Raw genomic sequence first — 12,595 nt, 5'->3', positions numbered from 1 at the left:
TGTACCTTCAAAACTGGGTGAATTTGCACGTGTTTATAGTCCTACTCTACCTCCATTGCATTTTAAAAAATGAAGCAACTTTTGTATTTGTCTAATATACAGTATGTTATCCTATATTTGTATATTTTATTATATTAATAGTATATGCTAAGAGTTTTTCTTACATTATTGTAATGAGCTATTTTATTTTATTAAACCCCTCAGTGTTTATATGCATATTGTCAGTGTATTTACTGAATTCATTTTCTAATTTTGGTTCAATACAGCACATTTATCTATTTCTATCTAACATTTGAAGAGGATTTTTAAGATTAGATAAGATAAGATAAGATAAGATACGATTCCTTTGTTAGTCCCAAAATGGGGAAATTTGAAATGTATGAACAGTAGGAATGACTTCATTGTGGGAAACCTCTTTCATATGGGCACATGACTGTTGTCTCAAGACACACTTGCAAAATTGTCCTTACATCCTTAAGTATCTCAACAACTATTTATGAGGTTTCCTTGAAATTTGTATGTATATTCATGTTCCCCAGAGGATGAGTCTGGCTGACTTTGGTAGGGTGTCTAGCTCCACTAGCAGGTTTTTGGCTTTTATTGAAGTATCTCAGGAGCAAATAGATCGATTGCCATGTAGTTTAGTACTGATACCTGTGGCGCCCAGAATAGAAACCCTAATGATTTTGGGGATTCCCTGACACTTCCTCTAGTGCCACCAACAGGTCAGAGTTTTCATGTATCAAGAGAAATGTGTCTCTGTAATATTATTGCATTATATATCATTGGTTCAGAATGAAATGTCTTGACTAAACACGACCATCTGAATTAATTGTAATCACTTTCCTTTGACTTTTCATCTAGCACCATTATCTGTCCAATGCTTTGGTTAAAGCACAAATACCTGCAAAACTAATGACATTCCCATCAGCCTCAGCTGTGTGTTAATTACTAATTAGCAGATGGTAGCCTATATACATGTAGAGTACTAGAGTAGTTTAAGAATGGCCTTTTGTTTAGCGAATGCAGTGTGTTGATACAGTATGTCTGGCAATGAGAGACACATGGCTTCACACAGGGGGATTTGCATTTATGTTCCTTCCTGCCTTAACATGGCAGAACAGTTTAGAGGGGTAACACTGACAGTATGTGATGATTCTTCATGAGCATTGTCTAACTTGAGTTGACAAATTATGTTACCAGCTTCGGTCTAAAAATGTGGTGTTTGGTATTGTCATCATCAGTTTGATAGAACTCATCTGTCTTTTTTCTGATTGGCAGGAGCTGGCCAGCTGTGGATGGAATGGGAAAGAGAAACACAGTTTGGCTCCCAATGTGGTTGCATTCACACGCAGGTTCAACCAGGTGCGTTTTAAACCATTTCTAAAGCAAATATTCCCCCATCTGATTCTACTTCTCAAAAATGACATCTAACAAATAAGAGATACATAAGTTCTACTTGATGTGTAACTTAAATGCTCTTAATAAAGGCAAGTGAAATCCTGCCCAGTTTCATACCAACCCATGAATCACTATTATTGTAGCTTGTTATTGAACTCTTCCTGTTTGTTCAGTAGTCTCATGATAACAGCCAGTTGGAGACCTCCGCCTACCTAAGTCTGGAGAAACCTATGTTCCTTGAAATTCCTTTTGTAAGGGAAATAATGCTCTCTCCTGAATCTTTGCTCCAATATGAAAGCTGCTCTAAGGTGCTTTGGATAGGTTTTTTTTTTTGTAAATGAACTAATGTTTCCACCTAGTTTTAACAAGGAAACCTCAGAGGTTTTCCCCAGTCTCCATGAGTTTAGAGACTGACTTGTAATTCTAGTTCAACAAGTATATGACTGTTCTAAAAGATACTCCAGTCAGACAATATCCTCTCCCATCTGTCTTCACTTTGTGATCATAGACATTAGCTTTGGCAAAGATACAGTACTTTCATTATCCTTAATATCATCAGTGATTGATTGATTACAAGATAAAAGTTCAGTAGTGGATACTATTACTGTTGAGCTCAATCTGAATTTCCCTTCTTATTTCTAAATGGCATCATCTATCAAATCCTAGAAAAGGACAAATGGAAAATTCCTATTCCTTTTTTTTCCTCCTTTTAATATAGTTTTGTTCTTCTTTAAAGCTGCACTATCAATATTTTCAGGTTAATGTGAAATGTCAAAGGACTCACCCGTAGAGACAAACCTACAGAGAATTACCACCAACTTTGCAGTTCCTCTTAGCTCTACAGAGCTTGTTGGTGTCTTTCAGCTCACTGTTCTGGCTTTACCGCCTGCTCTGTCACTGTATTGGTTTTGTCTCAGCAGCTAAAGAGACAGATATTTTTTCTCAGGAGTTGGTGGAGACCAAATCAGAGCTGAAAGGAAAGTGGACTTATACTCCTTAGATGGACCTGAAAGTGGTTCCATGGATGTTAAACTAGATAACTGGTACAAGCACATTTACAATATAACAAGATAGGATGGTACATATTATCATATGATTTATGATTATGAAAGTGTCACGTTTACAGCTTGCTGCACTGCCCCCAAGTGCCTAAATATCAATAATGCAGGTTTAATGTAACAATTACCATTACATTAATAATTGTGTAAAGTCAAAATCAGATGGCAGATAATATTAATTGCAATTAATGACGCATGGGAAAGATAAAAAATATAGAAATAAAATGTATCTTATACTAGGTTATTGCAGATGTTTTAAATATGTGTTTGTATATTGTTATGTTACAGGTAAGCTTCTGGCTGGTGAGAGAAATCTTAACCGCCCAGACGCTGAAAATCCGAGCTGAAATACTGAGCCATTTTGTCAAAATAGCAAAGGTGAGTTCAAATTACTGAATGAAAGTATTTAAAAGTAGTTTTATGAAAAATATAGTCTAATTGTGTACTAACTCTGTCATACATTATGAGCCTTTATGGGAAAGTCAAGTCAGTCAAGGTGTGTGCTGACTTCTATGTGTTATATGTGAGATGTGTTCTAATTATTTATTTTGCTGGCTGAGTTGCAATAAGTAGTGATTTTATTCATGTGAACCATTATTTATGATATGAGGTTTTGAGTATTAAAGCTGGTTTTAGAACCGTTCCTCTTGCTTTGGTCTTAGTGGATCAACTTTTCTAAAAGCTCAGATATATTTTCAAAAGACAAAGACATACTGTTCACCTCCATTGTTACATCAGAGATAACTCAATGTGACATCAGTAAACTTTTCAGAGACATAAGAACATCTATCATCAGACATGGATACGTGTTCAGAAGTGGAAGCGTGCAGGAAGCAGTTTAGTGTTTTAGTGTAGGTTTTTATTTCATGGGTCACTGCCAGTTGCTTGGAAAGTCATCTCAACACAGAATCCAATTGAGTCTGTGAGCCTGCAACACACAGGAGCTACCCAGCTACTTTATTACAGTATATGAGGAGGAATGGAAAGAGCAGATGCACTGATGGCAGAAACAAAATGGTGCTTCTCTTCTTGTGGTCTGATCAGGGAATAGTAGCAGTATGAGTTTCTCCCTGAGGTCAGAGTGTGGGATGGAAAGGAAAAGTGGAACCATGACATAGTGTTCTTGGCAAATTGGAAAGATATTGACTGAAGCACCCTTTATGTCCTTGACTGTACCAATACACAAACTCAGAGTTTGTCATTGAAGGGAATCACTGTGAAATTAAGGATCGGGGCTCCAAGCACTGCAGATGATCATGAAAACTAATTGAAATCAGATATACGCTGGAGATTCTGACATAAGCAAAGAAAAAAGAGATAATTTAATCATGCACAGTACTGTATACCTGTGGACTATGAGCAAAGTGATGAAGGACTTTGAGGTGTGTCAGCTGAAAAAGACGATGTGGAAATGTCAGATTTTTCACTGAATTTGACAGATTTTTTAGCAATGCTATAATGACCATATATAATTATTTCTCAGTCTCTTTATTAGAATACAACCAAAAAATACAGGAAATGTGTATGCAGTATTAAAAAACAGAAAGAAAACAGCTTGTATTGGCTAAAGTGTGTAAGTATTCAGACCTCCTCTTACACTGGAGCAATAGCAGGAACCTGACTGTCTTAAACCTAAATGGAATGGAGCCTTAATTAATAATAATATTTAATAATTAATCTTACATTTTATGTATTCCTGTATTTTCTGTTTGTATGATGGTGGTTACCAAACAATTGTAACAATAATATAAAATGATGGCGTGATATTTTACAGTTTAAGAGTAAACTAAAGTAAACTAACTAAAGTTTTATAAAAATTACATCAGTGCTCTGAAACGATAAACTTCACTGGGAGTTTAATATGTATATATCAAGTTTAATATGTATATATTAATATGTATATTTAATATGTATATATTAAACTTGAATAAGGAAAAAGGAATAAATATACATACAATGCTGCCTGTATATTTAAAACAAAATACCGGTACATATCAAATGCCATAAAGACCGATACTGATATATCGCTGATATAGACAGATAATATTGGTTGACTGATATATGGGTCTGGCTATAGTACCTATTGTACGTATTTTTCTACATACAGTAGCTCATTGGTTACAGAATGAGAGAGAGAGAGATGCAACAGAGGTCCCTGGTTGGATTGGTTGTGGGTCATGGTCAGTGTGTGAACACCTAGGCCATCTGTAGCTCTTTAAAAAAAGAGTAGATATTTATGGTTTCTTTGATTAAAGTCAGTGCCAGTACCAATAGACTAGTGAAGTAACTTGTAAAACCTACTGTAACACATGCCTCCTGTTCATTAAACATCTGCCTTTGTTTTCAGAAACTGTTGGAGTTGAACAACCTTCACTCTCTGGTGTCTGTGGTGTCTGCTCTGCAGAGTGCTCCCATCTTCAGACTCAGCAAAACCTGGGCGGTAAGACAGCAATTACATTCAGTCTTTGTGCCATCCTATATGTGCCCATATTTTTTTACTCTCTAATATCGGCATCAGCCCGAAAAATCCAGTATCTGTTTAAAGAATAGAATATACATATATATGGACTCAAAGTGCGTAGTGCATTGTAGCAGCTGCCCTTACAGACAATAAATACACATAAAATACATATAACAGCTAAAGACGTACACGTAGGCTACGTACACACTCATGAAACATCCAATGAAATATTAAAGCAAATTCCAAACAGAACACCAAGTTATTGCACACTTCCCTCAGCGTACAGTTCTATTTAACATTTTGATGGAGGTGGGTACAAAACAGTAAAGTTTGCATTTTGGGGTTCTGTACATTCGGCCAGAAGGCAAGAGCTCATATTGCGTTTGAATGATGTGGGACAGTACCCTCCACGCCTGCCTGAGTACAGACTACTCATAGATGGACTGAAGGGAGAGCTTTTCAGTCCTCCTCATCACCTTCATAGCAGTCTGTACCAGGCGCTGTAACTTAGATTTGGACTGTGTGGAGAGATTGCCACACAGTCCAAATCTATGCGCCTGGTACACTATGGTTGGGCTGGTACAGTACGGGTTGGGCTGGTACAGTACATATGGGCTGGTACAGTACATATGGGCTGGTACAGTATGGTTGGGCTGGTACAGTATGGGTTGGGCTGGTACAGTATGGGTTGGGCTGGTACAGTACATATGGGCTGGTACAGTACGGGTTGGGCTGGTACAGTATGGGTTGGGCTGGTACAGTATGGTTGGGCTGGTACAGTATGGTTGGGCTGGTACAGTATGGGTTGGGCTGGTCCAGGATGGGTTGGGCTGGTATAGTATGGTTGGGCTGGTACAGGATGGGTTGGGCTGGTACAGTATGGGTTGGGCTGGTACAGTATGGGTTGGGCTGGTACAGTATGGGTTGGGCTGGTACAGTACATATGGGCTGGTACAGTATGGTTGGGCTGGTCCAGGATGGGTTGGGCTGGTATAGTATGGGTTGGGCTGGTACAGTATGGGTCGGGCTGGTACAGTATGGTTTGGCTGGTATAGTACGAGTTGGGCTGGACAGTAAAGGTTGGGCTGGTACAGTATGGTTGGGCTGGTACAGTATGGGTTGGGCTCTAGTCCAGAGGTTCCTTGGATAAAGTATTTGTGTATCATTATTAGATGATATTATTATTAGAGGTTATTATCAGAAGACACACTGCCAGTAAAGTGTACCAGTACCTTAATTTAATTTATGTATTGTTGAGGCTTATTCATGAAATATTCAACACTGGCTCAATAACAATATAATGATAACAGTATATGAGGACTTATTTACTCATCTATATATTTATCAATTCCATGTTTTATGGGGTAAATCATTACTGCTCTCGCCTGCTCGCAACACATGCCACAGTGTTGCAAGCAGAGAGGACAAGACCACAATTTCTTATTAAATTTCAACATTCAAAACTGAATTGACTGTGCAGCTGTATGTCCAAAAACAACTGGAAATAACCTGAAGGCTGTTGTGATGTGATGTGCCACACCCTACCTGACTTTTCACTCAAAGATCTGTTATTTTAATTATTTCTTCAGTTTCCAGACATGAGAAAGCTTGTATATAATATTTGAATTATTATAGATTTGAAAGCTCTTTTAGACCTCAGTGTTCAGTTTATTATAACATTCTGCTGGACAGATCAGAGAACTGGCCTGCAGGTTTTTAAAGTGGATCAGGACGGACGATCATCAGAGAAGATAAAATAAAAAATGCGGCGCTTTGCTGTTCGCTTCAAATGATTTTTTCACTACCACAAACAGATGCCATTGTGTATGTTTACGAGTAATAAAAGTGTGGCAGGCTTGTGCCTTTTTTCCAAACAGGGTGTTTGAATGATTAGTTCCACATCACCGACAGCTGTTTGTGAGCTGCGAGCCATCGTAAGCCATCTATCCTCTTTCCAGGCTATTAAAGTGCAAACTGTTTGGTCCTGGTTTTAATATTTGAACATGATTTCTGATTTTACGGCGCTGGATATGAGACCATGAAAAATGGATGCATCAGTGCCAAGACACATGGAGAAATACTCTGTATGTTAAGCAGGGAGGGCGTCTTAAGTCGATATGATTTTATAAACCAGTACACAGAGGAGGTTACTGTATCAGCAAGGCTTTTAAAAAACATTGATATTATATTACAGATGTAGTGAGCAGAAAGAGGTTGTATTTTGCAGGGTGGCCAACTTAAATCAGCTACGTGGAAACTATTTGAATACGTGGTTCTCTGAGCGGAGGAGCAGCCGAGCATCTTGTAGTGTTTGAGCTGTCTGTCGTAGTTGTGGATGGGATGATAGCACAATTACAAATCTCAATCCAAAATCAAATCCATTATCAAATCAAATCTACCTAAGTTCAGTGTTTCACCTTTTTGAATAACTCAAGTTATCAGGAACAAGGTACTGTAGGTGGACGACCATCTGCCTCGACCGGTTGTGGTTGAAGGAGAGGGAGAAAGGAGTGAGAGAGAGAGTGTTTAGTTTTAGTTAGGGTTAGGGTCAGTAAAAAGGGAAAAAACTAAGCTGATTTTATCTGCAATTCACTTTAGTTTTAGTTTGTTTCACATTGTTTATTTTAGTTTTTATTTAGTTTGGGTTTTTTTAAACAGCCACTGTTATTTTTATTTCAGTTAACTAAATATTTATTTCACTTTTAGTCTTAGTTTTAGTTAACTATAATAATCCTGTCCAGGATTGTGAGACGAGAGAGCACAGAGAACTGTGGGGAAGAAGTTAAAGTTAGTGAATGCATTAATAGTACATGAATGTAAATGGATAGAGATGAACAGAGAGAGAGAGAGGGAGGAGGAGAGAGGAGCTCAGTGAATCATAGTAGGACCCCCAGCTGTCTGCAAGGCAAGCCTGGCTGGCCCTTACTATAAGGGCCATCGAAGAATTTGGTACACTGAAGGAAAAGGCTGATTTTCCTGAAGCATCAGCCAGTCATGTGTTTGAGTTTTATACGTTCCAACTTACCAATCCAGCATCATCCATCAGTATGGTGCTAGTGTTCCAATCAGAGCTTTAAAGAGAAAAAATACCAATGCTTATTAAGACATTTTGCTAGAGAAGACCAATCCAGTTTGTCATACAATACACAATGATGTGTAGCATAATTATCACTAGTAATACATCTGTGTGGAATGATAGATCGGAGCGGTTTCAGAACAGTCGGAGCAGCATTTCTATAAATGACATCACCATGATCCAACACTGGCAAAAAAAACCCTCTTTCTACTGATCATAGGGAAGCTTGCTCTGTTTCTGAGTTTGAATGTACATTTCTGATCAAGCCAGAGGCCAAGGTATGTTTATTCAGTATAGAGGATAGATGCACATTACTTGTATCTATATCTGTGGCTCTGGTAAACAGCATCAATGTCATTTTAACAGCAAATGTAGCACTAGTTAAAGATGTTTTAGATGTGTTCTTATAGAGAGTTGTTTAAGTATGTATTTGACACATTTTAATAACAGCTGTAGTCTACTGACTTTTATCAGCTACATGATCCAAATACTGGTGAAAATAATTGTTGCATACATTTGTTTGTTTTCTCATGTCACTATCTTTTTGAGCAATGAATTTTCCCCTCAATAAAGTTTGATCTTTTATCTTATCTTAAGAAAGAGGCGAAAATAGCCATCAGCATTTCTCAGTTTGTTTTGTTCTGCTGACAGTTCAAAACCCCCAAATGTAATACTTTCACTTGTTAGAAGCAGTAACCAATGTTTGATATTTTTGCTTTTAAAAATGATAAACTATTAATTATCAAAAGAACTGCTGAGTAATTCTATATCTATCAATAAGTCGATCAGCTAATTCCTGCTGAAACTGACGTGCTGCTAATTGAAACTCATCACACTCTTTCTGTGGTTGAAATATGAAAACACAAAAAATAGTGGTGGTTCTTTCTCAATTCAAGTGATCTTTAGCTCAGCACACCTTAAGCAATCTACAGCTAGAACTTTCATTTGGAAAGTTATACATATCATTTTTGGCTAGTTATTCACGCCTTCTGTTACTGTTCCTGTTCAGGATCAAATTATTTACCTTTGAGAGCTGTAAAAACACCTTGTACACATTTCTTTTAGCCAGATTTTTCCTAATGTGACAATAAATGAAAATAAAATGCATTATTTTTTTTTATTTTTCTGTGTCCGATACACATTTTTATACATGCAAATATATAAAAATGTTTGACCTATGTTTATTAAAGAAATTCCAAAATCAGCATTCTGACACAGATATTCTCCTGGACCAAAATACAGTGATTGTGAATATTTGATTATGGATTAATCAAACATTTATTAATGACTGATGGGCAATTTATGAATGTGAATTGGTGTAGAGACTAATTATGAGTCAGAATATGAACAGTATCTATGTAAGGGTTAAATGTGAATTAGCTACAGTTGATATAATCTTACCCCTTAACCAGCAAAAAGATGATGAGCAGCAGCAGCTAAAATTGAGAAGCTGCTACATGAATGTTTTCTTCAGTACTTTATTAAAACAGAGCCTGGAGAGATGAATAGAATCAAAGCACAGTTGTTTAACTTAACCCGATAGTACATGTTTTTACAGTTCTCTGTAAGTGTTTTTTTTTTTTGTTCTTTTGGTGAAAACTTGGCTGAGAATATGACACAATAACATATGGTCCCCTGTGTAAAGACATCATGTTTTCCTTCTTTTCTTTTTTTTTTTTACTGTACTTTGTGTTTCAGACTGTGGGACACTGAAAGTCGGTGTCATAAAAGTTTGTTGGGTTTTTGTTTGTTTTTTTTGGACACGTCTGATTCATATTCCAGCAACTTTTCAGGTTTTTTGTTTTGTTTTGTTTTGTTTTTCGTATGTCTGGAAACGGATAGCACTCAAATCATTTATTCTGTGCCTCAACAAAAGCATTGGGTCACACATTGGCAAGAAAGAAAACTCGACTTTGCCAAATTTGTCTGAATCGCTCAGGATGATACACTGCAAGCCTCAGCTAACTCACTTTAAATGAACTGCTGCCTTCTGCAGTAATAATCATAACCATCAAGATATGTTAGAAAGAACTGTTGTGTATATTCCATTATTAATAAACGTCTAGCTCCAGCAGTCTGTGATGTTTCACATTGTAGTTAGTGGTTTTGGAACACTGTTATTTAATTCATATCACTGATGTACAGTAATATGAATGTGTTTTTATAAGGCTCTGAATGAGAAGGAGAAAACCTAACATGATATATTTCTCTCTGTTCTTGTAGTTGATCAGTCGGAAAGACAAGGCCACATTTGAGAAGTTAAACTATCTGACATCCAAGGAAGAGAACTACACTCGCATGAGAGAGTACATCCGCTCCCTGAAGATGGTGCCCTGCATTCCTTACCTTGGTAAGTTTACCATGCTTATTTCTGCCTGCTCAAACTGATGCTTCCAATGCTACTGCTGGGTTTCCAGGACTAGTAACACTACATTACACCACTACACTGCTGTACGTCTTACAATGTCTATATATAATACATTTGTTTTTTGGTGTAGAATATAGAATACCATATGGGAGTACAGGTTGAGTACATTTGTAATGATCTGCACCATATTCCTGTTGTGTCTTCTCAAGCCATCACTCTAGATTCGTCTCTCTTGATGTTTCACTTAAAAGAAGTGTTGAGCTTTGATGTCATTTGATTGTTTAGGGTTAGGGTTAGGGTTAGGGGTTAGGGTTGCCTGGTCAATGACAGAAGTCTAGGTGATGTAGAACACATTTAGCAGTTGCCCAAATGCCGTCAAAAAGGCAAAGAGAGAACCCCTTAATATTTATAACTCTGTGACCATTAATCAAATGACTTAATATATATTATATCATAACAATTCATGCTTATAATTAAGCAATTTGCTATGAATTCTGCTGAGCACATATGGGATAGATTTATTGTTTTTCCAACCAAAATTCCTGTCTCATACAGCCAAGAGCTGAAAATAAATAAATAAAATGAAATTGAATAAATATAGCATATCAGCATGATGGAAAGCACGAGTTAAAACTGATAAAATATTTTTAGTATAACACATAATTCTTATCTGGTCGACTGTCAGTCTCCCGTTGTTTGCAAAGAGATTAAAAAGTGTTGAAAAGGCTGAGAAGTGGTTAAATGATAAACCGAGGAACGCAGGAGGAGATATGGACGTCAGTATGAATGATCGATCAGGGACACATCAGTTACGTATCAAAGTGCCTGGTCGTCACAGTGAATTTCCACATCAAGTCTGAAGGAAGAGTTGAACCATTCTGTTATTCATCAATTGTTTTTTACTGAAGCACTGTCTCTATGGCAACAGTTATAAAGCCAGGTTGGCTCGACCGGAAAGAAGACATCTGTGTGTCCCTAACTGTCTGCTGGTCTAAGGAGCATTTCATACATATGAGGTATATGAGAATAAGAGTATTTTAAATACAGTATGTCACATATATGAAAATGTCTCCATAATCAGGTACCCCTATACACTTTACATGAAAGGTAATCCTATATAATCCTATAAAAGTGTTTTCAGGCAGTGAATGTGGACATATTTAGTTGATCTCACAGGCTGGTAGACAACATTCTGTAGTTACGTAGACAGAACAGTAACAGCACATTCACTTTTTCAATGAAGGTTGGAAGTGGGGACCTTGGTCAGATATCCTCAGTGATTACAGAAGTCCCTTACACAACTCTATAGTGTCAGAGATGACAAGAAAGCAGTTGGTTCAATATCTGACCTGTACCTAAACTCAGTTATCCCTCTTGCTTCCACATGTAATACTGTTGAAAGTACTGAGAAGTACAGTTGATAGTATGGCTGCATTACATAGTATGGCATGTCATTCTGTTTGCGTTGTTATTGAAACTAAAAGTTGTATTTATATTACTATTTTATTTATAAGAGAGAACAATAGAAACTCCATTCTTTTCAGATACACTGCTGTCAGTCGATGTTATCTTTAGTGCTTTTATAACCGGAATAAGATGTCTTTATAATAATACCATAATAGTTAAAAATGAATTGATTGGATGTATGGAAATAAGTTCTGCAAAGACAGAAGTTGCCATCATTATACCAAAATACATCAAATATAAATTCCTCCTTTTTGGTGTCAGATTTCTCTCAAAGGAGAACACAGGATAAGTGATTTTCAGAGCAGTTATTTCTCTAATTCCTCCCTCTGGCTAACTGGGTATTACAATTACCATATCACTGTGCCAGTGGTGTCCATCAGTCAATAAAAGCTGATGCGGGTCTGATCAAACTGGCTGGCTCGGACGCCCATAGATCCAAGCATCTCATAACAGTTGTGCTTGTAAGACAACATTTTCAACCGTGAGATTACTTCCTGTCTAATTGCTGACACAAATACTGTCCTGCTTGTACATAAAGGAGTAGCAAGGACAGATCTTTACATCTAGGACTATCCTGATTGAACAGGGACATAGCTGTGGCTCAGGAGGTAGAGCGGATCATCCACTAATCGGATGATCTGCGTTTGGTCCCTGGCTCCTCCAGTCCACATGCAGATGTGTCTTTGGGCAATATACTGAACCCCAAATTACTCCTGATGGCTGTGCCAACAGTGTGTGATGAGCAGGTTGGCACCCTGCGTGGT

The 12,595-nt window shown here is 37.3% G+C and overlaps 1 protein-coding gene across 3 annotated transcripts in view; it reads left to right on the top strand.

Moving 5' to 3' along the window:
* LOC128379726 (ras-specific guanine nucleotide-releasing factor RalGPS1-like) overlaps positions 1–12,595 on the top strand; it is a 152,676-nt gene that overhangs the window by 56,280 nt on the left and 83,801 nt on the right. For all 3 annotated transcript variants that reach the window (XM_053339353.1, XM_053339350.1, XM_053339351.1), the window contains exons 5-8: positions 1,282–1,365; positions 2,748–2,837; positions 4,807–4,899; positions 10,220–10,346. In XM_053339353.1, the coding sequence (XP_053195328.1) occupies positions 1,282–1,365; positions 2,748–2,837; positions 4,807–4,899; positions 10,220–10,346 (394 nt within the window). The remainder of the gene's footprint in view (positions 1–1,281; positions 1,366–2,747; positions 2,838–4,806; positions 4,900–10,219; positions 10,347–12,595) is intronic.

This window comes from Scomber japonicus, chromosome 19 (genome assembly GCF_027409825.1).
Source record: "Scomber japonicus isolate fScoJap1 chromosome 19, fScoJap1.pri, whole genome shotgun sequence".
Taxonomy (NCBI): Eukaryota; Metazoa; Chordata; class Actinopteri; order Scombriformes; family Scombridae; genus Scomber; species Scomber japonicus.
The sequence above is the reverse complement of the archived record's forward strand: the minus strand, read 5'-3'. Positions and strand labels throughout refer to the sequence as shown.